This window comes from Chiloscyllium plagiosum, chromosome 23 (genome assembly GCF_004010195.1).
Source record: "Chiloscyllium plagiosum isolate BGI_BamShark_2017 chromosome 23, ASM401019v2, whole genome shotgun sequence".
Lineage (NCBI taxonomy): Eukaryota > Metazoa > Chordata > Chondrichthyes > Orectolobiformes > Hemiscylliidae > Chiloscyllium > Chiloscyllium plagiosum.
Window position 1 is genome coordinate 20511465 of NC_057732.1, and position 27992 is coordinate 20539456.

General features: G+C 40.0%; 2 protein-coding genes across 4 annotated transcripts in view; one reads left to right on the plus strand and one right to left on the minus strand.

Annotated features, from left to right (window-relative positions):
- The window catches only part of c23h12orf4 (chromosome 23 C12orf4 homolog), a 57518-nt gene extending 44889 nt beyond the window's left edge, over positions 1 to 12629 (minus strand). The window contains exons 1-2 of one of the 3 annotated variants that reach the window (XM_043713685.1): positions 12488 to 12586; positions 9049 to 9186 (exon numbers count right to left, since the gene is read on the minus strand). The gene's annotated coding sequence lies outside the window, so the exon portion shown is untranslated. Of the gene's footprint in view, positions 1 to 9048; positions 9187 to 12487 lie in introns of all 3 variants that reach the window. The other 2 variants (XM_043713686.1, XM_043713683.1) reach the window with 2 other exon arrangements.
- Positions 12630 to 12687: 58 nt separating this feature from the next.
- LOC122561456 (RAD51-associated protein 1-like) lies at positions 12688 to 27910 on the plus strand. The gene is made up of 5 exons (XM_043713199.1): positions 12688 to 12839; positions 22199 to 22245; positions 23045 to 23186; positions 23903 to 23982; positions 27738 to 27910. The coding sequence occupies exons 1-5, from the start codon at positions 12823 to 12825 to the stop codon at positions 27908 to 27910; spliced, it is 459 nt and encodes a 152-aa protein (XP_043569134.1). The 5' UTR covers positions 12688 to 12822.
- Positions 27911 to 27992: the final 82 nt, after the last annotated feature.

The window sequence follows — 27992 nt, forward strand, 5'->3', positions numbered from 1 at the left end:
ATGCTCTCTTCCAACCTCTTCCGTTAGGCAAAGATATAAAAGCTTGAACACACGCACCAATAGGTTCAAGAATAACTTATTTTCTACTGTTGTTAGACTGGTAAATGGACCTCTCTAACTTCAGATAATGTTGATCTTGCTAATGTCGATCTTGCTTTGTGCACCTCTTTTGCAGCTGTAACCCTGTACGCCTTGCTCGAAGCACCCTATGATCTGTGTGCTTGTTTGCTTTGGCCTGTACTGCTTGCAATACAAAACCTTTCAACGTACATAGGTACATGTGACTGCAATAAAATAAAATCAAGGCATAAATGTTTATTTAGGAAAAAGGGAGAATGCATTTGCAATGTTGACAACTTGTTACACTTGTCAAAGTGGGAGAAAGATGACTTTTACTCAATATATTACTTCATTGGCTCCTTGACTTATATTTATATGATCCTTTTTATGACCTCTGAACCCATCAAAGGACTTAATAGCTATTAAGTACTTGTAAAATTTAGGGAATTCTAATACAGGGAAACAAGGCAATCTAATCTGTGTAGATTAAGGTTAAAAATCACACAAAACCAAGTTATAGTCCAACAGGTTTATTTGAAAGCATGAGCTTTCAGAGTGCTGCTTCTTCATCAGGTGGTTGACAATAATCTGGTGTTGTGTGATTTTTAACTTGTGTACACCTCAGTCCAACACCAGCACCTCCAAATTATGTGTAGAGTAACATAGCCATTCTCAATGGGGGTCGTATGGCACCCTTGGGGACCTTGGCACATTTGAAGGAAGCTACAGACTGAAAATTAAGAGAAAGGGAACTGTAGGGGTTTATGGGGGCCCTGGCAACTGAACCAATGAACTACCCAACAGCCTTCATTGGAGTCAACGGTTTCCCTCCTATTTACAATATCTTTCTATTTATAGTAGAATCCAGTTGAAGTATAAGCTGAGGCAGAACCTCGCGAGTTTGACTGATCTTCAAAGTGATACAACTGCACATCATCAGTTCAGTCAGTTTCAAAAAGCTTTTTGGTTCAAAAGTGATCTGCCGAATAAATTTACAACCCTGTGAAATAAAAGCCCAATTTTTTTTAATGTCTTTCCCTTAACATATTTGTTTGAGAGCAGATTCTGCAAGGTAGTTTCCTTGACAAAATCCAGGAACAGAACTGATTTAGATTTAGATTAGATTACAGTGTGAAAACAGGCCCTTTGGCCCAACAAGTCCACACCGACCCGCCGAAGCGAAACCCACCCATACCAGGCGGGAATTGAACCCAGGTCTCTGGCGCTGTGCAGCAGCAGTGCTAACCACTGTGCCACCGTGATGTCGCAACAGGAGGTGACCTCAGACTGTCATTGCCTAATTTGGAGCCCAACATCATGAAATGTGCAGAAAAGCATCAAGCGCAAAGATCGCATTAGGCCTGATGGATGCTTAATTTCATAGTCTTTTTTTTTTAAGTTTTGTCCAGTATGTCAGTATGTTAAAAGTTTTCTTGCCATTCAATAATAAATGATTTTCTGTCTGTTTGTGTTGTATCCCTGTTTGAAAGGGGGGACTTGGAACCTGAGAAGAGCTCCGAGGGGGGCTGTGGCCAAAACACAGTTGAGAATAACTGGAGTGGCACTGCACACACAAATGTGATGATAATCTTTTTCCATTTGGTGGTGGAATTAGTTTTGACCAAGATATTCGAGATAGCTCTGCTTCTTATCTTCAAAATACATTTCCATAATCAAAGTGAAAGGGCATGGAGAAAAACATTACCTCACTGGCCTGTGTGTAAACTTTAATATACCATGATTCTGTATTTCCCCAGCTCATAGCAGCATACTCTCTTTACAAGCTCTCCTCTCATAGCAGAGACACTTTATCCTCATTGATGTGCTAGTCTTATGTCAAATATGTATTTAATGTTGGTACTTTTAATCAATTTGTTCAAACATGCTATGAAACACATCTGAAGTAGGTGAGACTAGAAATCAAACCTTTGGACTCGTGGATAGTGATACTACTACAATGCCAAGAAAATTATTTTTTGTGGTTTATATTGGGATTCCATGTTGGCTGTGCAAATTACAGTGGGACTAAGAATTCAGTTTGATGGCATATACAGACAGAACTGGCCATGAAATCAATGACTGGAGCATAACAACTTTCTGGAAATATCCTCTGGGGCTTAGGTTGACAGTTGCTGGTCAAAAACTCATAATTCAACAGACAATTTGCTTTCTTATGGGATAAAAGTGTACATATCTGCATAAACTATCTACGCTGATGTCTGAAGATTAAACAACCGTTTCAAAATCAGTACATTGTGTTTACAAATTGCTCAGATGTATCCACTACATACAAAGTTGACTCCCACAACTTATAACTATTACAAAAAAAATTTCAAAATAGTTTGAAACATCAGGATTTCAATTTCAAAATTTCCTTAATTGTAAATATTATGATAAATACAAACCAAAAACAATACACCCTCCATTCCAAAAGTGGACTTCCCTTTGATGTCTTTCCAGCATTCTGTTTTTTTTTAAAAAGAGTTCCAAAATGGCATGGATATTACAATCCCAATAGGGATAAACACTCGGTGCAAAATATTTCCAAACAAAATATTTCACAACTTTCCAAAAAGTGACTATGCCTTAAAGTGAACATCCTTCTGGAGTATACAGTAAATGCATATGAATTTCATGAACGTCTATTGTAAAGATGCATAAATCCATGTACCACTACCCATCTACTTGTTAATTTATGATCAAAAACATTTTACCAATTTTGTGCCAATTCCTGGAGGGACCTACAACTTTTAAAAACAAAATTAGAAATTCCAGTTAGTTAATATCTTAAAGAATAATATTTCATGATTTATATTTTGCACTGTAACAAAAGATGAAAAGCACTATTGACTAAACAGTATCTTTTTGGAAACATATTTTAAACATCAAAATAGAATATTTAATTTCTCATTTTATCACAAACAAAAACCACTTCACACACATACTACATACAAAACAGAATTTTCCCCTTTCTGGTGCAGCATGAGCAATGGTGACAAATTTGGAAAACACATGGAGTATGAAAAAAATCTGAACCTCGACCTTGCTAAACCAATTCTGCAATTTTTCCCTCAAGACTGAAATGGAGGCTTCTGAATTTTGCCATTGAATGGATACCTTATCTTCATGGATTTGCATCTCATTAACATCCCACCTTGCCATTTTTATAATCAGTTCCAATTCACCTCTCCTTCACCAAGAAACCAAATAGAATTACATGTGGGAGTATGCACTATCAGGTACCTTACGGTTTCTGCTCTCCAATTGTTTGTTCTGACCATTATCCAATTGTGTTTTCAGCAGATGTTCCTGCAAATTCAGTGACACTATTCTCCTCAACCTTTCATCCATGCCAGTTGCTACTGAAAAAACCACCAAACTCAGTACACCATTAATCATGTTAGCTCTCAGACCAAGTCACACACCAATTTCAATAGTTTACTCTGGAATTCAGGGACACCTGGGACTTACATGCTTCTGATATTTTGCTCTGTGCTTGGGGATACACATGTATCAATGCAGGATATATCTTATAGTTCTTAGCTCACCTTGCACTTATATGGAGACTGCCAGCCTCTGCGTATTTTACATTGCTGAAGTTATGAAAATGCATGAAGAAAGCATTGATTTACAAAATATGAGCCTTCATGTGGTTTGCAGTACTTTTTAACATAGAAACAAGCTGGTTGTGCAGTTGAGAGAGTACTAATCAGTTAAGGGAATGGGTATGTCACTGTGCTACATTAACATCACATCCATAGTATGCATCAGCAGCTTACACAGTAAACACCTTGCATTTGCTTTAAGCAAATAGCTATCTGTGGAAGTCAAAGGGAAGCAGTACTTAGTGGGATCAATGGGGACATTGTAAGGAAGTACCACTACAGTTAATCAAGGGGGTTGGCTACATTCAGGCAGGTTCTTGGCCTTGCAGATTCGGGCATTAGAGTCGTTACACTCTGGGGATCAGGCCTAAATCAATCAGCAGGTAAAGTGCAAGCAGTCTGGGAATTGAAAGTGCATTAGTGTAACGGCTGAACTGTGCTCACTTGGAACTTTGATTGATTGTATCTAGGTCCCTTCAGTCACGCACAAGTGCTTTATGTCTATTCATTCATAACTTCTTTACTAACCTGCTCACAAGTGAACACTGCATTACCATTTCATTCAATCATAACTCCCTACTTCATTCATTCATAAAACTGTGGTTCTGTAGTATAGATAAGATAGACCAAATATAAAACAACCCTTTCTAATCAAAGCAGCCCTTTCAAACCCATTACTGCATTTTCACACTTTAATCAGCCCTTGCTACGAGCAGTGTTTAACCTCTGAATAAGCGTAGCATACAGAACAATATCGTTCCCACCATCAAGTCTTCACCAACGATCTTCTGGACCTGAATAGATTATGGAACACTGAACAGTTTCATGTACTTGGTAAAATACCTTTTCACTGGGTCATTATCCCTTTCAAAATAAAAACTGTCAAAACAGCGCTGGAGTGAAATCGCATGAATGAATGAAACTCACACCAGCAAATAGTAAACAAATCTCACAACCCAGCTGTGGTAAACAAACAAGCAGTCTAATATCCTTTATTCTTTTATTAAGTACAGGTACAATTTCTAACTTATTTAGAGCATAAACACCTGGTATTTTTAACCAACATTTACTAACTTAAAAGTCAAAAGGACTAATACCTCTTAATTATGCTAGCAGACCGGACAGACACTCTTAATGTCATTAGAAGTAACAGCCAGCACTTAACACATGTTTTTACCCATGCCTGTCCCCCAGGACAGAAATTCCTCAAACCTTTGTGTACTATAACCTGTGTTTTTTTTTAGTAAAACAATGTAACACCACAGCAATGGAATTTTAATATATGGAGGAACTGTGTATAAAGAACTGTATTTTGGGATTCTATTGCCGCTTCGAACTTGTGCCATCAATCCCAAACTGCTGTCCTGCCAAGTCAGTCCAAGGAGTGCCCCACGATCAGGCCTAGGGGTTTACTCAATGGGAACTTATCAGGGAGCAGTACATTGAGTCCTGGTGGAAGTGGGCATTTCAATCCTAGGAATGGAGCTCATTGCACAGGGTTGCTGAAAGAACGATGACAGTGATAAAGGTAAATTTTAAATGCAGGTGAAAACCTTTCCACTGCATCCTCAGAGTAGAGTGGCTTCCTTCTGAATTGTTTGTGGAGCTAGGTACCACTAGTGCCTTCCTGAGGGGGAGAATTAGTTACCAAAGAGGGATAAAGTTTTATGGGTTGGATGGCCATTGAGGCCTGGCTGGCTCCACAAGCAGTCGTGCTCTTCTCCAGCCAGTTCTAGAATTTTCTCTTTGCAGAAAGCGAAAAGCCTGATGTGAGCCACATTAGAAGTAACAGCCAGCACTTAGCACATGTTTTTACCCATGCCTGTCCCCCAGGACAGAAATTCCTCAAACCTTTTTGTGTACTATAACCTGTGTTTTTTTTTAGTAAAATAATGTAACACCACAGCAATGGAATTTTAATATATGGAAGAACTGTGTATAAAGAACTGTATTTTGGGATTCTATTGCCGCTTTGAACTTGTGCCATCAATCCCAAACTGCTGTCCTGCCAAGTCAGTCCAAGGAGTGCCCACGATCAGTCCTAGGGGTTTACTCAATGGGAACTTATCAGGGAGCAGTACATTGAGTCCTGGTGGAAGTGGGCATTTCAATCCTGGGAATGGAGCTCATTGCACAGGGTTGCTGAAAGAATGATGACAGTGATAAAGGTAAATTTTAAATGCAGGTGAAAGCCTTTCCACTGCATCCTCAGAGTAGAGTGGCTTCCTTCTGAATTGTTTGTGGAGCTAGGTACCACTAGTGCCTTCCTGAGGGGGAGAATTAGTTACCAAAGAGGGATAAAGTTTTATGGGTTGGATGGCCATTGAGGCCTGGCTGGCTCCACAAGCAGTCGTGCTCTTCTCCAGCCAGTTCTAGAATTTTCTCTTTGCAGAAAGCGAAAAGCCTGATGTGAGCCACCACTCAATTACATTTGGTCTTGTGTTTCTTGTCCTTTTTATGAACTAGCTTTTCCTAAAAAGGTAGAACCTCATAGATATAAGAAGTGGTTTGGGTCTTCTGGGAGGGAGCGGGGTTCATGCAGGTCATGATCACTGTAGCTTCTGCATGAGAGAGTGTGCAGGGTCAAGAGAAGAAAATTTCCAAAAGTCTTGCGGTCTAGAGGTAAAGTGGGCACATTGATTGTAATATAAAAGGACTCAACTGAAATGGGGGAAGCTGAGAGTTTATGGGACTACAGGAAAAACAATGCAAAAAGAGAACAGGGTGGCTGGGGGGAATAGCTTGCATTCTGAGGTGGAGCCTACAAATTTGTCTCACAAACAAAAAATGGAACCTTGCCACGTTGGATCAAAAATCATCTGTGTAATAACTACACAAAATGGCTAACACCACACAAATTGGGTGCAGTAAGTTACTGGAGAAAGTGAGGACTGCAGATGCTGGAGACCAGAGTTGAAAAGTGTGGCACTGGAAAAGCATAGCAGGTCATCTGAGGAACAGGAGAATCATTTTTTTGGGCATAAGCCCTTCATCAGGAATATAATAAGTTTATGCTATCTTCTTCAGGGTCAGAGTAAAGCTGCAAATTCATTAGGTTAATGCTTGGCGATTATAACTTCTTTCATCCTTGAGATATCGGAGGAGGGTGCTCATCGCCTACATAGATGTGACTTGACCAGGTCTGACATACAACATTATATTGCAATACATTGTTTGACCATGTAAATAAAGATATAGTTACAAAAGTGTAAGATGCACTTTCAGTTTTTTTCTTCCTTCCAGCACAACCCAAACTGCAGTCCTAACTTCCAGGTAGTGGGAGCCTGCTCTGTAGTTGGCCAGGATATCTTAGAGGTGTTTATGTAGGTACTTTGGGCCTATTAGCGCAGCTCTGCTGAGAGTGTCCTTTCCGGATTCAGGCTCACTCCACTCTGTTTGAACCTGTGCAGAATCTCATACAGGCCAGCTGGCACGACCCAGTCTTTCTCAGAGGAAGGAGCACCTGTATTTAGGTTAAGGTCCCTTGTCGCCCACTTGCCTAGTTAGTGATGTTGAGCCCTTATAGCTAAGGAGATGTAGTGCAGTTTCCTGCATACATCTAGCAGGCAGTGTTGGCTAGACCTTGGTCACCATGACAGTCATCACCTTGTCCATGGAAACAATCAGACATATGTGTATTGCAGCCAGCACGGCACTGATAGCATTGGTGGATTATTTTCTCCCTTAGCCAGCTTACAGCATGCTTTTAATGTTCAAGCCTGCTGTTCCTACGTCTGTCAGTGCATTTTCACAATCGTCAATGGCCACGTCTATTGGATCATCTTTTGCCCAAAACGCAGCAAGTACTTGCTCTCCAGCTGTTGTCTGGGTGCTAGCTCCTAGGACAACTCTGCCCGGACATGGAGACCTGCTCACCAGATTGTGATCCGGAGTCTAATCTTGAAAGGATATCCAATGAGGGTATTCTTTCAGAACAGGTGGAAGATGCAGATGAAAGCCTTTCCACTGCATCCTCTGAAAGTGGAGTGGTTTCCTTCTGAATTGTTTGTGGAGCTAGATACCACTAGTGCCTTCGTAAGAGGGAGAATTAGTTGTCAAAGAAGGGTAAAGTTTTATGGGTTGGATGACCATTGAGGCCTCTTGGCTCCACAAGCAGTCGTGCTCATCTCCAGCCAGTTCTAGATTTTTCTCTTTGTAGAAAGCAAGAAGCCTGATGGTCTTGTGTTTCCTGTCCTATTTATGGACTGGGTTTTCCTACAGAGACAAAGGGAGGATTGACTGCGATAAAAGTAGATGGAAGAGAGATTAGTGGTCACACATAAACAGAAGAGATGGTTAGCTGATCTACTGAATAGGAAGTGCAGAGTTTGCAAGGATGAGGTAGGCGAGAGCCTTTGAAGGTAAATGATGCATGCAATTTCGAGACTTGCGTTCCGTGAGTATTGATGAGCACTTGAGTGCATGATAGCAGACTGAAGACAGTGGCACTTACCCTTGTGGAACGCAGAAGATCATTAACCTTATTTCAACAATGCTGCACTTCACCACTGCAATTATTTGCTTTGGTATCAGTGTTTAATTTACTGTGACTTTTCTTTCACGACTAAATTTTCACCTTGAAAATTTAACCAAGGGATTTTCCATTTACTGTTTCTACTTTATTATATTGAATTTTTGTTTCCCCCTGAGTTTGATCAGTATTCTGAAGCAAGGTCACAGACCCGAAATTAACTCCGTTTCTCTTTCCACTGCTAATGTCAGGCCTGCTAAATATTTCCAGCCTTTATTTTTATTTCAGATTTTCAGTAACTGTAATATTTTATATTCTTCTAAAAAACTTCACATAAGGCAGGATAACAGTTCAACAGACTAAGTTTTTTTTTTAAACAAAGAGACACTCTGAAACATCCATCAGATGTGCACTGAAAGGAGGAATACACAGAAATGGTGTAAGAGATTTTGTCTCTAGTTTAGTAATCATGAGACCCAGGTAATGTTCCATGTTCCAGGACAGATTGTAGAATTTGAATTCATTAAAATTTGAAATTGTTAATTCCATTGTCAATTGTCATAAGAAAACATCCATCTGGTTCACAAATAGCCTTTAAGGAAAGAAATCTGGCATCCTTAACTGGTCTGGCTTACATGTATCCCCATACACACTGGAATATGTCTGACTCCTAACTGCTCTTTGAACTGGCCTTGCAAGCCACTCGATAGTATCAAATCATTGAAAAATCTCCAAAAAAATTGAAATCGCACAGACCACCTGGCATTGAACTAAGCTTGGGAAATTACAATAGTAAATTCAGCCCTGCTGACCCTCCTTACCAACATCTGGGCATTAGTACTAAAATTTTAAGAACTCTCTCACAGACTAGCCAAGCAGCAGTCTGACACAGTCAAAATCCTTTAAACATACCTTGATGACAATGTCTTAGACACGACTTCCACACTGGGTATGTTCTGTCCTACCAGTAGGGCAGTAGAGATGGTGGCACAGTGACATGCCCTGGGATTCCTCAATGTTGGTTCTGGACTCCATGAAGTCTCATCATATCTGGCGAAACATGGATAAGGATATCCCTTGTTGATTACAGATATCAACCCGACTCAGAATTCCTCCACATGGAATTTGGGAGAAAGCACTGAAGGTAGTAAGGACGCTAAATGTGCACCGGTAGGGGACTTCAATGTCCATTGCCAAGAGTAGTTCCGCAGCAACATTACTTACCAAACTGGCCTAGTCCTAAAAGACATAGACTAGGTTAGTAACTGGTAATCAGGGAAATAAGAGGGAAAAACATATTTGACTTCATCCTTACCAACCTGCCTGTTACAGATCTATCAATCCATGAAACTATTAGTAGGAGTAACCACTGCACAATCCTTATGGAGGTGAAGTCCCATCTTTACACTGAGAATACCCTTCATCATGTTTTGTGGCACTATCAGTATGCAAATGGGATAGACCTCACACAGATCTGTGCATCTGATGTGCTTTCAGCCATCAGCAGCAACAGAACTGTATTCAAACACAATCTGCAAATTCATAGTCCAGCACATTGCCCATGCTACTATTACCATCATGCCAGGGGATCGATCCTGGTTCAATCAAGAATGTACAATGGCATACCAGGAGCACCACCAGGCATATCTGGAAAGAGGCGTCCATTGTTAAAGATACAAAACAGGACTACATGAAAAGCTTATACCTGAAACGTTGATTCCCCTGCTCCTCAGATGCTGTCTGATCTGCTATGCTTTTCAGGTACCAGACTCTTGACTCTGATCTCCAGCATCTGTAGTCCTCACTTTCTCCTAGGGCTACATGTCTGCCAAACTGCATAAGCAGTAAGTAATAGAAAGGACTAATTGATTCTACTATCAACAGATCAGTTCTAAACTCTTCAGTCATGCAACATCCAATTGTGAATGGTGGTGGACAATTAAAAAAAAACTCACTGGAGAAACTGGCGTCACAAGCATCCCTATCATCAACAATGGAGAGGCCATAGAATTAGTGAAAAAGACAAGACTTAAGCATTTGGAACAATCTTCACTCAGAAATGCCAAATGGATGATCCATCTCGGCCTTCTCCTGAGGTCCCCAGCGTCACAGCCTTCAGCCACTTTAATTCACTCCATGTGATATTAAGAAATGGCTGAAGGCACGAGATACTGCAAAGGCTATGGGCCCTGACAATGTTTCCTCAATAGAACTGAACCTGCCACATTCCAAGCCACGACCTTTAAGTATAGCTAGAATACTGTTCCTTTCATACGGCATTCCAAACCTTTGACCGCTTTTGTTTAGGACAACAGCAAGAGGTATGTGGAAACACACTCATGTGTAAATTTCCCTCCAAACCATTCATCATCCTGGCTTGGAAATATATCATTGTTCCTTTACTGTCGTGGGGTCAAAATCCTGGAACTTCCTAACAGCATTTTGGGAGTATCTACACCAAATGAATTGCAGCAGTTCACCACCACCTTCAAGAGCAGCTAGGGGTGGATTATAAATACTGGCCTGGACAGCAATGCCCACATTCCATTAATGAATTTTAAAAAAACTCCATTCAGACTTTTTTTCTAGCTGTCTCATGTAAATTTATTATTGCGGTTGACAGTGTATCCAGAATACCTTGACATAAAACAAAGACCTGTGGATACTGGAAATCTGAAACATAAACAGAAACTCTGAAGTTCCGCTGAATTCAAAGTGTTAACTCTGTTTTCTCTTCATAGATGCAGCCAGACCTGCTGAGTTTCTCCAGTAATTTTTGTTTATGCAGAATACCTTCCTTGTTGTAATTTCAATGCCATTATTTTCAGCTATCTGAAGTTGATCTAAGGTATGAAATTTACCATTGGGATAAGGTCCTAAAATAATGAGGGTTATTTGTTAAAATCTGGCTATGTTAAAATTAGAACAAAATAAATAATTGTGGGTTCAGAAGGGCACTTACAAAAACCTACATCTGACCAGATCGATAAGGAAATTACAATCACAAATTCATAAGTGCCACAGTTACACACAAATGACTGGCATGACAACACCAAATTTTTATCTTATTTATTCACCTTTTTTAACATACATAGAACATAACAGCGCAGTACAGGCCCTTCGGCCCTCGATGTTGCGCCTACCTGTCATACCAATCTGAAGCCCATCTAACCTACACTATTCCATGTACGTCCATATGCTTGTCCAATGACGACTTAAATATACTTAAAGTTGGCGATTCTACTACCGTTGCAGGCAAAGCATTCCATCTCTCTGAGTAAAGAAACTACCTCTGACATCTGTCCTATATCTATCACCCCTCAATTTAAAGCTATGCCCCCTCGTGCTCGCCGTCACCATTCTTGGAAAAAGGCTCTCCCTGTCCACCCTATCTAACCCTCTGATTATCGAAGGCAATGAATGAAGAGCAGATTGGGTGGCTGATACTTAAAATGCTCATTTATGACGTGGAGATGCCAGTGTTGGACTGAAGTGCACAAAGTTAAAAATCGCACAACACCAATTTATAGCAACAGCGTGCTTCCAAATAAACCTGTTGGACTACAACCTGGTGTTGCATGACCTTTAACAATGCTCGTTTAGTACGACTATTCAAGACAAATCTAAAACTCAAAAAAATTAATGTTCTTGAGGATAGTTTGCAATATCCGGGAGGCTCCGTGCATTTTTGCTGTAGATCTTTCATAATTACAAATGATTCTATTCTGCCAGTCTTAATGGCTTTATAAAGGGCTGAACATGCTGTTTGATAGTTTGGCTGAGTTACCAGCATTCAGAGAATTTTACATAATTCTTGCTCACTGACTTTTTTTTCCTGACTTCTATTCAAATTAACATTTTTGAAAACAAGAAGGATCTTATTGTGTAGGTACAATTAATGCAGATGCTAACAAATATTCCATAATTTTAGAGTTGAGCAGTCTTCAAGTAAGATGCTGTTTGTACTACAGGCCCAGGAAAAGTGCTGTAGAAAAGATTAAAAGACAGTAACTCCAGCAACTTGGATCCTATAAATGCCTTCCACAGTTGCTATTCGCAAACGTATTTATAACGCTTGGAGTGGGCGGCGAAGAGAGAGAAAACTGCAACTTAACAGAGGTGTCAGAAGTAATAAATGCTTTACTGAGAGAGAAAATGGAAGAACTTTAGCATTTATTCCATTCAACAATGAACATCAACTAATAACAAAGCGCAGACATAATGTAGTAAATACAATTGAAATTAAAAAGACAACTCTTCAAATATTACACATTATATTCTTCTCCTTGAAATACCGAGCAAAAGGCTTTTTGACTTCACAGAAGCGATAATTAATAAATCTGACCATTACCTGCAGCCAATGCCTTCTGCAAACAGGAACCAGCTGCAACCGTAAACCCCTTTTCTAAAAGATAAAGGCTTCAATATCAACAGCTGATTCGGCGGAATATCATCTGAGTATTTAAGGAGTGATAGAAAGCTCTGTTGTTTAAATGTACATGAGCCTCAGTATTTTTAAACAATTTGATTTGCCTTTTATTCTGTAATTACTCAAGGTTTTTAATTTACAGTTGTGGCGAATGTGCGGCTGGGAGCTGACGTTTGTTGGCGGGTGATTTATTTCTCATTTTGCTCCAAGACCTCTGTTATTGTTGTTGTTGTGCTGGTGCTGGTGGTGGGAGAGCGATGGCCAGGCCGGTGAGGTTAGTGAATTTAACTGGGAATGCTGGAGGAGATGGGCAGGGATCTGGAGGGGGCACCTGATGTGGGAATTGGTGGAAGTGGGTGAGACCTGATACTGCCATTGTCGCATCTTGACATATTCAGAAACAGTGAACATTGTCCTATAAAAGACCAATCATAGAATTTAGTACATGGTGTGCAGGACTGCAGAGATTATATTTTAAAATTCCTCAATCTGTGCTGGCATTTCAGCTGTTGGACTAATCCAAAATGTCAAATCTGGGTGCACTTCTGGGTTTGACAGGAGTTAAATTTGAGGATAAACGCACTTGGTCAGAAGAAATGTCAGAAGCATTATAAAACAAAAATAATTGGAAAGTAATGCTTTCCATCAGTTTTCGTGGTGCAAATAGGGCAATCGGCCATTCAAAAGAAAATGGAAATCCTAGTGTCATTAAAGATCATCAAGATGTAGGTTGGAATAAAGAATTTGAATGAGGGGAAAGGAGGGCAGAAATGCTTTTGATGAATTCTAGAAGCTTAATGAATTTGGGAATTATAATAAACAAATTAACCCTGTTTAACAAGGATGTTACCAAGACTGGAGGGTTTGAGCCATAGGGAGAGACTGAATAGGCAAGGGCTGTTTTCCCTGGAGTGTTGGAAGCTGAGGGGTGACCTTATAGAGATTTATAAAATCATGAGGGGCATGGATAGGGTAAATAAGCAAGGTCTTTTCCCTGGGGTGGAGAAGTCTAAAGCTGGAGGGCATACGTTTATGGTAAGATGGGAAAGATTTAAAATTGTAAGGGACAACCTTTTCATGCAGAGGGTGGTGCGTATATGGAATGAGCTGCCAGAGGAAGTGGTGAAGGCTGGTACAATTACATCATTTAAAAGGCATCTGGGAGGGTATATGAATAGGAAGGTTTTAGAGGGACATGGGATATGCTGGCAAATGGGACTAGATTAATTTAGGATATCTGGTTGGCATGGACAAGTTGGACTGAAGAGTCTGTTTCTGTGCTGTACATCACAATAATTCTGATTCTAAATGCGTAGGGTTTAGTCAAATGATGTTTCAGGTGTGATTCAAAATACCATTACACCATGTATTATCCCAAAAAGTACAATAAAGTATTCAAACATTCAGAAGCAGAATAAGCAGATATGGATGGCTTTTTATTGGTCACAGGAAGTTTTAATCAACTGGGAGAAAGTGAGGACTGTGGATGCTGGAGATCAGAGTCAAAAAGTGTGCTGCTGGAAAAGCACAACCAGTCAGGCAGCATCCGAGAGGCAAGATAGTTGACATTTCGAATATAAGCTCTTCATCAGGGATGTGCGGGAGACCCAAGGGGGCTGAGAGATAAATGGGTCTGGGGGGAAGCTAACTGGGAATGCAATAGGGATATGCAGATAGGGGTGATGTGATCTCCCTTACACTGGGGACACAGGATGCCAACTTGCGGAACATTTCAGAGAACATCTCTGGGACAAACACACTAAATAACCCCACCGCCCTGTGGCCAAACACTTCAACTCACCCTCCCACTCTGCAAGTCCTGGGCCTCTTCCACTGCCAGATTCTAGCCACCCGACACCCGGACGAAGAACACCTCAACTTCCACCTTGGGACCCTCCAACCATATGCGATCAATACTGATTTCACCAGTTTTCTCACCTCACCTCCCATTTCCCCCCACTTTATCCAAGATCCAACCGTCCAACTCGGCACTGCCCTCTTGAATTGTCCAATCTGTCCATTTTCTTTCCCACCTGTTCATTCCACCCTCCCCTCTGACCTATCACGATTCATCTACCTATCGCATTCCTAGCTACCTTCCCCCCCAGCCCCAATCCCCTACCCATTTATCTTTCAGCCCCCTTGGGCCTCCCCCACATTCCTGATGAAGAGGTTATTCTCAAAATGTTGACTCTTCTGCTCCTCGGGTGCAGCCTGACCTGCTGTGCTTTTCCAGCAGCACACTCTTTGATACAGGAAGTTTCACCCCAATGATGAATGTATTAGTGGCAAAATCTTTCAGTTGGTCAGTATTAGACAGCGTAGACATACAGGTGTGGGATAAAGAAAAAAAATAGCTTTTGTAGATTTGGCAACCAGATTGAATCAATCAACTATAATACATAGTAAAAACATGAAAATAATTATGATAATGTAATGAAAATGGGGCAGGGACTGGACTTTTACCAATAGTTAAATATCTGATAATGGGTGTAATGATGAACTTAGAGATATGAAGAAATATGAACTTAATAGTTATGAATATGGCAGCAGGAAGCCCTTTTACCAACAAGCTGTGTGAAAGGAACAATGCAGTAATAGACAAAATGATTCATAGTTTATGGTTTGATTGATCTGACAAATTTTTATCATCTCCACTAGCATGGCTGGCAATGTTAAGAATTCACTGCAGATGGTTGTTAAAAAATGTCCAAATCTTTTAGTAATTGTTACAAATCCTTAAATCCTATCAATTATAAGTGATCAGCACCCAGCTTGGAAAGAAACTACAATTAACTTTACTGTTTTGAGCGTTCGAAGGCACTACATGCAGGCAGTCAGGCTTTCATTAAAGCCAAAGACTCAAAGAATTTAGCGAGCTATAAGACGTGGTGTAAGGCCTTTGGAAACCAGATTAGGTCATGGAATTGTGGGTTCCATGAGAGGGGCATAAAGAGTGGAGATGCCAGGAAAGGTTATTGGTTGAATGTGTGTGCATGTAGTTGGGTGGGTTGGGCAGCGCTTGGGTGGAGCATCTGGGTCACAGGGGAGATGGATTCTTATGTGTGAGTGAGTCTATAGGTACAAGCTGTGGGTAAATATAAGATCAAAAAATTAGGAATAATAATAGGTCATTCAGCCCCTCAAGCCTGCCTTGCCATGCAATTGAATTGTGGCTGATCCAACATTCCTCATGTCCACTTTTCTGCCCTTTCCCTGTAATCCTTGATTCTCCTACTGATCAAGAATCTATCTATCTCATTCTTAAATATACATAAGAATTTTGCCTCCACAACTTTCTGTGGCAAGGAGTTCCAAAGACTTTCACCCTCTGAGCAAAGAAATTCCTCCTCATCTTGTTCTTAAATTGGCACCCCTTTACTCTGAGCCTTTGATCCAAGACTCTGCAATGAGGGGAAATATCCTCTCAGCATTTACCTGGCAAATCCCTTAAGAATCCGATATGTTTCAATGATATCAGTTCTCATTCTTCTAAACTTCAGTGAGTGGAGTCCCAACTTGTTCAGACTTTCCATATTGGGGATCATACTAGTGAATCTTCACTGAACATGCCTCCAATGAAATGATACCTTCTTAAATACAGAGACCAAAACTCCTCACAGTAGTACAAGTGTTATTACTCACCAGGACCTACTACAGTTTCAGTAAGACTTCCCTGTTCTTATGTTCCAACCCCATTGAAAAAAGGGCCAACATTCCATATGTCTTCTTGATTATCTGCTGCACTTGTATTCCACTTCTCTCTTTGCCTCATCCACTTAGCTTCTGCATACGGAATCACTACAATCCTTTATGATAATATGACTGCAACTACATTGGAGAACAGAAATGGTTCCCTTCAAATTTTGACAGGGGTGTTGAGCAAAGCTTTGTGATAGCCACCATAGTATTTAAGTTATCTACCATCTGTTATGATTATTCAATATAACTTAGATGGAAACCTGTGTCATCTCTATGCCAAACCTAAACTGACCACCATGGACATATGTTGATCTGCAGTTTGTCAGTAACTGCAACATTGATGTGCATTCTGCATCAGATTATCCATAGAAGAGACTTGGCATTTACTTGAATGTTGCCAAAATAAAACTCATACCACACACATTGACCACCTCCTATATAGAACATAGAACATAGAACAATACAGCACAGAACAGGCCCTTCGGCCCACGATGTTGTGGCGAACATTTGTCCTAGCTTAAGCACCCATCCATATATCTATCCAATTGCCGTCTAAAGGTCGCCAATGATTCTGACTCTACCACTCCCACAGGCAGCGCATTCTATGCCCCCACCACTCTCTGGGTAAAGAACCCACCCCTGACATCTCCACTATACCTTCCACCCTTCACCTTAAATTTATGTCCCCTTGTAACACTCTGTTGTACCCGGGGAAAAAGTTTCTGACTGTCTACTCTATCTATTCCTCTGATCATCTTATAAACCTCTATCAAGTCACCCCTCATCCTTCGCCGTTCCAACGAGAAAAGGCCGAGAACTCTCAACCTATCCTCGTACGACTTCCTCTCCATTCCAGGCAACATCCTGGTAAATCTTCTCTGCACCCTCTCCAAAGATTCCACATCTTTCCTAAAGTGAGGCGACCAGAACTGCACACAGTACTCCAACTGTGGCCTAACCAAAGTCCTGTACAGCTGCAACATCACTTCACAACTCTTGAATTCAATCCCTCTGCTAATGAACGATAATACTCCATAGGCCTTCTTACAAACTCTATCCACCTGAGTGGCAACCTTCAAAGATCTATGTACATAGACCCCAAGATCCCTCTGTTCCTCCACCTGACTAAGAACCCTACCATTAACCCTGTATTCCACATTCTTATTTGTCTTTCCAAAATGGACAACCTCACACTTAGCAGGGTTGAACTCCATCTGCCACTCCTCAGCCCAGCTCTGCATCATATCCAAGTCCCTCTGCAGCCGACAACAGCCCTCCCCACTGTCCACAACTCCACCTATCTTCATATCATCTGCAAATTTACTGACCCACCCTTCGACTCCCTCATCTAAGTCATTAATAAAAATTACAAACAGCAGAGGACCCAGAACTGATCCCTGCGGAACTCCACTTGTAACTGGGCTCAAGGCTGAATATTTACCATCTACCACCACTCTCTGCCTTCGACCGGTTAGCCAGTTTTCTATCCAATTGGCCAAATTTCCCTCTATCCCATGCCTCCTGACTTTCCGCATAAGCCTACCATGGGGAACCTTATCAAATGCCTTACTAAAATCCATGTACACTACATCCACTGCTCGACCCTCATCCACATGCTTGGTCACCACCTCAAAGAATTCAATAAGACTTGTAAGACAAGACCTACCCCTCACAAATCCGTGCTGGCTCCTAGGATATATCCCGTCAGGCCCGGGGGACTTGTCTATCCTCAAGTTGTTCAAAATGTCCAAACACATCTTCCTTCCTAACAAGTATCTCTTCTAGCTTACCAGTCCGTTTCACACTCTTCTCTTCAACAATACGGTCCTCTCGTTTGTAAATACAATATGAGGTGAAGGAGAGATTCTGAAATATGTTGATCACTTCTCATACCTTGGCAGCCATATCTCTCAAAATGCCACCATTCACAAGGAGATCCATGACTGGATCTTTTATGTCAGCTCAGCTTTGTAAAAAAACTGCAATAGCAAATGTTTGATGGCAAAAATCTCCACAAGTCAAGAGAGGTTCTCAGTACACAGTAGTTGTCACTACACTGCTGTATTGCAATGATATTAGACTAAAAATCAGTAAGATACAAAAGCACTAGGGAAATTTGATTTGCAATCCCTCCATCTGATCCTTTAGATTCAATAAGAGGTCAGTCAATCAAATCCAGTGACATTGAAGCCAGGTTTACAAGTACTCAGATGGCTTTAGTGGTATTATCGCTAGACCAATAATCCAGAAACACAAATATTTTTCTGGAGACCCAGGTTTGAATCCCAACACAACAGATGGCGAAATTTGAATTCAATAAAACATATCTGGAATTAAGAATCTACTCATGACCATGAAATCATTACCCATCTGGCTCACCAATGTTTAATCAATAGGTATGAAGTCTCAATGAAAAAATGAACCCATTGACCAAGGCACTAGAAAAGACAATGGCAGAAACAGCCCTGTCGATCCTGCAGACCTTCTGGAAGCTAGTGCCAAAATTATCTTGTCTCACAGACTTGTCAAGCAACAACCACATGGTGGTACACTATGGAAATAGCATTTGCAGATAATATCCTGGACATGATTATCACCATCCCTGGATATGTCCTGTCCAATTGGCAGGACAGACCCAGCAGTAGTGGAGGCATAATGGTGTACAATTGGGAAGGAGTTGCCCTCAGAGTCTGTAACATTTTCTCTGGACCCATGAAGTCTCATGGCTTCAGGTTAAACTTGTAAAGGAAACATTCTGCCAATTAACATGTATTATTCTTCATTTGCTCATGAATCAGTTCTTCTCCATATTGAACAGTACTTGGAGGAACCACAGAGAGTGGCAAGGATGCAAAATGTATTCTGGGTGGGGGAGTTCAATGTCTACCACCAAGTGTGGCTTGGCAGCAGCAGTACTGATTGAACTTTTCGAGTCATAAAGCACATGGCTGTTAGACTGGCTATCGGCAGTGAGGGAGCCAACAAGAGGGAAAAACATATTTGACCTCATCCTTATCAACCTGCTGGCTGCAGGTGCATCTGTTCATGACAGTATTAGTAAAAGTGATCACCGCATAGTCCTTGTGGAGGTGAAGTCCTGCCTTCACATTGAAACTACCCTTCATCGTGTTGTGTGGCACAACTACTGTGCTAAATGGGACAAACATTTATAACACTGACATCTTCCTGACGATGTGGAAAATTGCCCAGGTATGTATGTTCAGAAAAAGCAGGACAAATTCAACCTGGCCACTTACTGCCACATTGATATACACTCAAACATTAGTAAAGTGATGGAAGGTATCATTATTAGTGCTATGAAGCAGCACCTGCTCAGCAAACATCTGCTCAGAGATGCTCAGTTTGGGTTCCTCCAAAGCCACTCAGCTCCTGACCCCATTACAGCCTTGGTTCAAACATAGACAAAAGAGCTGAATTTCAGAGGTGAGGTGAGAGTGCCTTTGACATCAAGACCACATTTGATCGAGTGTCAAGGAGCCCTAGCAAAACTGGAATTAATAGATATTGAGGGCAAATTCTCCACTTGTTGGAATCATACCTGGCACGTAGGAAGATGGTTGTGGTTGCTGGAGGATAGTCATCTCAGCTCCAGGGTATTTCTTCAGGATTTGCTGAGGTTCAACCATCTTCAACTGTTCATCAATGGCTTTCATTCCATCTCAAGATTAGAATTGAGGATGTTCAGCACCATTCATGAATCAGATACTGAAGCAGTCCATGTTCAAATGCAACAAGATGTGAATAATATCCTGGCTTAGGCTAACAAGTAGCAAATAAGATTTGTGCCACACAGATGTCAGGCAATGACTATCTCCAATAAGAGAGTATCTAACCATCGCCCCTTGACACTGAATGGTTTTACTATCACTGGATTCCCCCATTGTCAACCTCTTTGGAATTACCACTGACCAGAAATTCAACTGGACTCACTATATAAATACAGTGGCTGCAAGAGCAGGTCAGAGGCTAGAATAAAAAATGAGTAACTCCTGACTCCACAAAACCTGCCCAACATCTATAAGGCACAAGCCAGGAGTGTGATGGATATGCCCTGCTTGCCTGAATGCGTGCAGCTCCAACAACACTTGGGAAGCTTGACATCATCCAGCATAAAGTAGCCTGCTTGATTGGCACCACATGCACTGCCTCCACCACAACGCTCAGTAGCCACAGCATATACTATTTACACAATGCTCTGCAGAAATTCACCAAAGATCCTTAGACTGTACCTTCCACACCCACAATCAGTTCCATCTAGAAGTACAAAGTGGACAGATACATGAGAACACCACCATCTGCAAATTCCTTTCCAAGCCACTAATATTCTAACTTGAAAATACACTGCAGTTTCTTCATTGTTGCTTTGTCAAAACCCTGGATCTCTCTTCCCTAATGGCATTTTAGATCTATCTACAGCACGTATATTACATCAGTTCAAGAAGGCAGATCAGCAGCACCTTCTCAAGGACGGGTAGGGATGGGCAATAAATGCTGCCCAGCTCGTGATGCCCGTGGACCACAACAGAATTTTTAAATGTTTATTTAAAATTGAGAGTGCCGGACTAGTGACTTATTGTTAGGGAGTACAAACATCAATGAAACAGTCCCCAACAAATCCAAAGGAGTGAAGAAACTGACCCATCTGATCCAGATTTCTACAACCAACCTTCTCACCCTTTATGTCAGCTCTTTCATCTTTAAACTAGACGGTTGGTTGTAGAAATCCAAAAAAAATCCATGTTGCCTTTTCCTAATCTAAAACTTGAGTATCTCATTGGGGTCAAAAGATGATATGGCATTAATGTCTATCAATGTGACAATGTTATGGCTTTTAGAAGTATATTTTGTCCTTGTACTTTTTGAAGAGAGATTTTGAGCCATAGGTACTGAGCTTCCTCCTCCAAACCAATAAAGTAAACAGCTAGTAAGGCCTTGGGTTCTTTTTTTTTAAGTTGGAACAATAGAAACAGCATGAATGGGTAGAGTAAGACCCCCCCACAGAACCAGGGTTTTAATTTTGCTTTCAGTAGTTGTTGGGTTTTGAAGTTGGCTGTAGAAGCTGTTACATTTCTCTTTGTTAATAGTTAAAAGCGGTTCTCTTTCTGCTGCCAGAATCACATGTGAGACAATCTGTTTTACTGACTTTGCCTTTGCCAAGGGTATGTTAGTAGAATGTTACAAGATTGGAATAGGTACTGTTTAGTAGTTAAATAATCTATTATTCTTTTAAGTTTTCCAATAAAGATAAGTTATTACAATTTTTTAAATTTATCATTTAACTGTGGGTAAGAATGAAGTGTGTTTTGCTTAAAGCCGAGTAGTGTGACCAATTGAATTACATCTGGAGCACAGCACCTTATACTTGCCTTTAAATCAGAAAAACGTTAGGATCTAGGCTATATATTTACGTGGGGTTTGGTCTGGTTCATAACATCTGACATATGAACACAAGAAATAGATGTAGGACTAGGCTATTCGGCTCCTCAAGCCTGCCCTACCATTCAACATGATCATGCTGATTTGCCCCAGGTCTCACCTCCTCTTTTATGTCAACTCCTGAAGCCCTCAATGTCTTGATATTTCAAAATGAATCTATCTCCTCTTTCAATACTCTACAAATCTGCAGTAGAGAATTCTAGACAGTAACTACTCTGAGAGAAGAAATTCCCTCACATATATTTTAAATGAGTATCCCCTTAGACTGTAACTAGTTCAAGATACCCCACTAGTGGGAAAAATCTTCTCAACCTTTATCCTGTCAAGACACTGTATTTTTATGGATTTTTGAAATGTAATTCTTTTTAGATAAGTATTATTTTGAAACACTCTTCAAAGGATATTTCTGTTTTTTTTAAAAATGCGATATTTTCTGTTATAAGGTTGTGACATATATTTCTTTTCTGCTATTAGGACCAAGAAAGTTGTAGATTATTCACAGGGTGGAGATTTTGATGATGGTGAGTTTGACGTAAAGTTCAAAGAGTGTATTGTTTTCTGTGAAATATAGTAATCTTGGTGCATAATGAAGTAACTCATTCATGTACTAGTTTGCACTCTTGCAGTCAAGCTGCCTGATGTAATCTTGCTTTCATGCTGTTTTCCCCTTTTTTCACTTCTTCAATTCCAATTTAAGTATAATTCAATCAGCTTTTATTCCACATATAGTAAAGTATTCCATACTTTACACATGAGCATTTTGTTTTAATCTCTTCCTTTTTCTTGACAAATCCTGTGTTTTTAACCTATTTTGTCCTGATTACTGACTTGTAGAAGTAGATTTTCACCAACCATATAAAACTGTGGCATGATTTTGAATAATTGGATTCGACTTATCAACCCCTTAACCTTTCCTGTTTCAGCAAACACCGATCTCAATTTAACTTTAACATATGTCTTAAAAGTTGGTATATTTTAAGAAATAAAGCCAAGCCATTTTTCTAACCATCTGTGAAGTCTCACATCAATTCCATTTTAGAATTAGAAATTGATGCTTTCCTATCTGTTTAGTTTTGCTGAATCATCATTTCTTGACTAACTCATATGATTTTGTAATTTGTTGAATTAACCCCAGCTGAGATTATCTTTAGCCTATAATAAAGGTTCCTGGTTTTATAAGTTTCTCTTTAACTACAGTTAATATTGAATGAAATAATCCATTAACCTGTGAGCTATGCAAGGTAATAATTTTCTTAAGTCAATTATTACATGTAACTAGAACAATAAATATTCTTAAATTTTATACATTTTTCCTTACAGATGAAGATTTTGCATATGTACCAGCTCCTCCAAGTAAAAAATCACATCTAATAACTAAGGATCAGAAACAAAAAAAAGGAAAGAGAAATAACATTTCTGGCAGTCAAGATGCAAAAACTGAAAAGGAACGACCTAAAGAAAGGTGAATAAATTCTTAGGATTACTGATCAGCTTATAATTTTGCAGACTATTCCAAGTAAATAAATGTGAACAAATGGAAGTATTTTTCTTTCTTAAGAGCTGTATGTCAATTTGTCTGTTTAAACTCTATTTACTAAAAAATACTGTCCTTTGGAAGACAAAAGCTAATGTGTTATCACTTAAGTGGAAAGTCACTTACTGCTGGCCAGCGCAGGAGTCTTTATCTGTACACTCAGCTGATAGCATCAGTTTGTTTTTCCTCAGTGTCACAATTTCAGCGAAGTGCAATATTTGTCTTTTAATGAGTGGTTAGTTCTTGGGGGTTTTTATATCATGGTTTTGATATTATAATAATGTTCCTTTATTCCCTGAATTCAATTCTTCAAGACTTTAGTATATTCTTGTAGAGAGTTTCAACCACTTGGTTGATCTTTGCAGAAAAATTCAAACTATTCATATTAATTCTGGAAACTTGCCAGCAAAAACAAAGCAATGGAAAACTGCACTGTTAAATGGAATGAGGTAGAAATGATAAATACCATTAATCTTTATCATTATATAAACGTAAAGATTCAGAGATTTTTTCTTTGTATTATTAAATAGTTATTGATAACTTATATGCCTGTGTGTACTTTTCCTTCCATTTTTGCTGTTAATGCTGTTTGCATTGGAATTTTAATAATTTCAACTCACTCGTCAGATTGCTTCATAATATAGGTTGCCACTTGATGAAAAACTTTATCAAAGAAATCTGGAAGCTGCGTTAGTCCTATCAGTGCAAGAGCCAACCAGTGAAGGTGAGTTTTTTTAAATAACAATTCTTATCCCAGTTAAATTGTTATCTCAAAATGTTTTATTATGTCTACTATTGGCTGAACAGAAAATATTTTTTCACGTGACTAGTAATTTGTGCTTAGTACTTCTATTTTGTAGTTTACCAGTATTTTATAGGTGAAAATATCGTTAGGACTGACACTCCCAATTTTGTTTTTGATGTCTAAGACATTTTGTGACTTGGATGCTCAGGTTGGTGGACTCACTCTTTTTTGGTATATTGAGCATGCTCACTAAATTATTTTTAGGATTGTGTAATTAAACAGAATTGATCCTTCATTTCTACTCTGACCAAGGCCTGCCATCACCCAGCAAAGGTTGCTTTTCAGGGCTGGAACAAATGGCTAATGAGTTTTGTGAGCTAGAACAAAGCCATGGCTATACCGAGAGACAACTATACTGGGTGATGACAGTCTGTAGAAGAAGCCCATCCGCATGCAGGTTAGAAAATAAAAGTAAATGTACCAAAAAGAGCTATTTGAACTTGAACCTTTGTTGCCTAACAAATGCTGGGGCAGCAGATGCAACTATTTGTGCCAAATTCCAAAAATTGCATTAGACAAGTGGAGGGAATTACAGTGGTTTGTCAATATGCTACATTTGCTTACCTGAGTACATGTCTGAAACCAGTAAAGAAAGCTGTAAGGGACAGGCTAGATTTTGCTTTTGTATATTGGGTAGGTGTGTTATTTTGAGATTGCAGACTATTGTAAGATCATTTATATACTGGAATACACTGAATGTGGCAAATACCATATACAGGAAGAAAGTGATGACTGGAAATGCTTGAGAGTCAGGATTGAAAAGCATGGCGCTGGAAAAAGCACAGCAGGTCAGGCAGCAGCTGAGGAGCAGGAGAGTCCACGTTGTGGGCATAAGCCCTTCTTCAGGAATGTGGAGGGGGAAGGGGGCTAGGATATAAATAGGGAGGTGGGGGTAGGGCTAGGGGAATCTGGGAAATCTCTCCCCCTCCCCCACCTCATCCCAGATGCAACCCTCCAACTTGACACCGTTTTCTTGGCCTGTCCTATGTGTCCATCTTCCTTCCCACCTATCTACTGCACCTTCCTCACAAACCTATCACAGTCACCTCCTACCTGCATCCACCTATCGCCATCCCACCTATCATTCCCTCAGCCCCACCCCCCTATTTATCTCCAGCCCCCTTCCCCTCCTCATTCATGATGAAGAGCTTATGCCACATTCAATGTACATGCAAGTTATTAATCCCTCAAGCAGTTGCCATAAAGAACTGGGAGCTATGGGAATATAAGATCAAATTGTACATTTTGTTTTAGATATAAGCTGCCATTTCAACTTCTTTAGAAAGGTGCATTAGAAGCTTTCTGAAACTATTTCTTTCATTGAAAGAGTGAGCCACGGTCAAATGTTGTCACCAATTCTACTTGATATTTTCATCACTAACATACTGCATGGAATCCTTGATGTACTTATGTCTATCAGTTGTCAGCATTTCTCTTAGTATGACACACTTCTTGTAAATGGTGATGCTAATGGATTCATCTGGAATTCAAAGTCCTGTTGCATAGCTTTCCTTTATTGTTAGCTCTTCGGCTGTGAGCATTGCTCACACAACTGGGGTGCACAGTGGCTCAGTGGTTAGCACTGCTGCCTCACATCACCAGGTCCCAGGTTCGATTCCAGCCTTGGGCGACTGACTGTGTGGAGTTTGCACATTCTCCCCGTGTCTGTGTGGGTTTCCTCTGGGTGCTCCGGTTTCCTCCCAAAGTCCAAAGTTGTGCAGGTCAGGTGAATTGGCCATGCTAAATGGCCAGCCCTGATGAGATGCAGCCTTTGGGACCCATGTGTCGTTTGCAGAAAACATGTCCTATCTCTGTAACTTTACTGTCCCAATTATATTTAAGCTTCTTTTACTCCCACCGTTTGAATGACTTCTTGCACCATGATGCAGCAGCCCATTTGCTCATCCTTTCTGCAGGCACTGTTTTTCTTCATTCAAGCTGCAAGAGTGCTGATCCTATACATAGTTGCAAGAGCTGAGGCTACTTCATTGCTATGTCCACACATGTCACTCTTCCTCGCAGTCCCAAACTCCTGTCACTAATCATGAGTAAAATCAGAAGTAACTAGCCTAAGGGGTGTTGTACCTACAGGAGCAAAGTTTGCAGGGATCTTGTCCCCTCCCTGTTATAAGCTATGTCCGAAGCTCAGACTTCCCCTCATCATCCTGAGATTGAAGTAGCTTGACTTGCTGCAAATGTAGTTCCTATGGAGCATACTAGTGTCCTAGCTACTCAATCAAGTAGCTGTAGTATATGACTTGCCTTGTCACCTTTATTTTGATTTATTTAACTAATGAGTTGTTAGGTTTAAAATTATAACTCTACTAAAGGATTTAAGCCCTTCCTGATGAAGGGATTATGACCAAAATGACGACTCTCCTGCTCATCGAATGCTTTTCCAGCACCACACTCTTTGACTCTGATCTCCAGCATCTGTGGTCCTTACTTTCTCCTAAATCTCAAAATGCACCAACCAATGATCTTCCTGTTCTCCTATTTAACATCTTTGAACAATTACCAGCTATTAAAAATTCATAAAAGGCATCAAAAGCCATGTCTTCTTCCCTTTCTATGCTGAATTTTCAACAAATTCTCAAGTTATACTTTGAAGCACACTGTTATAAGAGTCATAGAATCATACAGCACAGAAACAGACTCTTCGGTCAACCTGTCTATGCCAACCAGAATCCCAAACTAAACTAATCCCACTTGCCTGCTTATGGCTCATATCCCTCCAAACATTTCTTTTTATGTACTTACCTAAATGTCTTTTAAACATTGTAACAATACCCATATCCTCCACTTCCTCTGGAAATTCATTTCACACAAGAACAAAAGAAATTGCCCCCTTGTCCTGTTCCTCTCATCTTAAAAATATGCCTCCTAGTCTTGAGAAATCCCCCACCCTAGGAAAAGATGCCTGCCATTCACCTTATCTATACCCCTCAAGATTTTAGAAACCACTATAAAGGCACCTCTCAACCTCCTACACTCCAGTGAAAAAATGTCCTTGGCTCAATCTGTGCTCCTGTTACATGAAACAAGCAGAAGAAAATTATCAATTATGTGTGCTGTATGAAGGCAGACCCTTGATGTATAGTAGTCTTTCTATATCTTTCCCTGCGATTCTGTTTATTTGGCATCCTGTAATTTTGTTTATTTGGCACTAGAGTTTCTTCAGTTTTCAAGTCATCCTACATGGATGTTATCTTCTTTTCACTTCTTTATCCTTGAAGTTTTTCTCCATGACATTTCTTACAAATTTTTTTTCTTAAAATGACTTTCTGCTTTTTTTCTAATTGTAATTGACAGATTTCTTTGTTGAAGCAAATAGCAGAATCTTAAAAATCTCTAAAAGGGTTTGATTCCTGGTTGGGCTCTCAGGCAGAATCACAAATTGTTCATTTTTTAAAAATATGATTGACTAAGGAACTGTGTTATTGTAGCTTTGTTATTTTCTTTGTGTGACTCAGTAGCTGTCATGTTCTGCTGGTGACTGCTGCAGTTTACTTTGTTAAAAATATGATTGTGACATTTGAAGTGCAGGAATTTGGCAGAGAGAAAATGCAGTGTTAATATACAATAAATTCTGGGTTACTAATCCTATATTTTCTTTATGCTATTCAGAACAATAACTGTAGAGGTCCATAAATCGATGTTTTCTATACCCTTAGATAAGATTACTACTGAAAATGAAGGTTCCTCAGTTCGATCTAGACCAAAGCGAGCAGCAACAGGAGCTGCATCACAACCAAAGCAAATTCTACTTGATGATAGAGGTAGTGATGGTGATGGTGAAGGTGAAGAGGATTCTGCAGGTGAACTGGACTACATAGTGGGTGAGTAATTGACAAAAATGACAAAATCATTACAGCTTGGATAAGTGAATGATATTATTTAATGCAGAACAACTGCTAATGTACAACTAT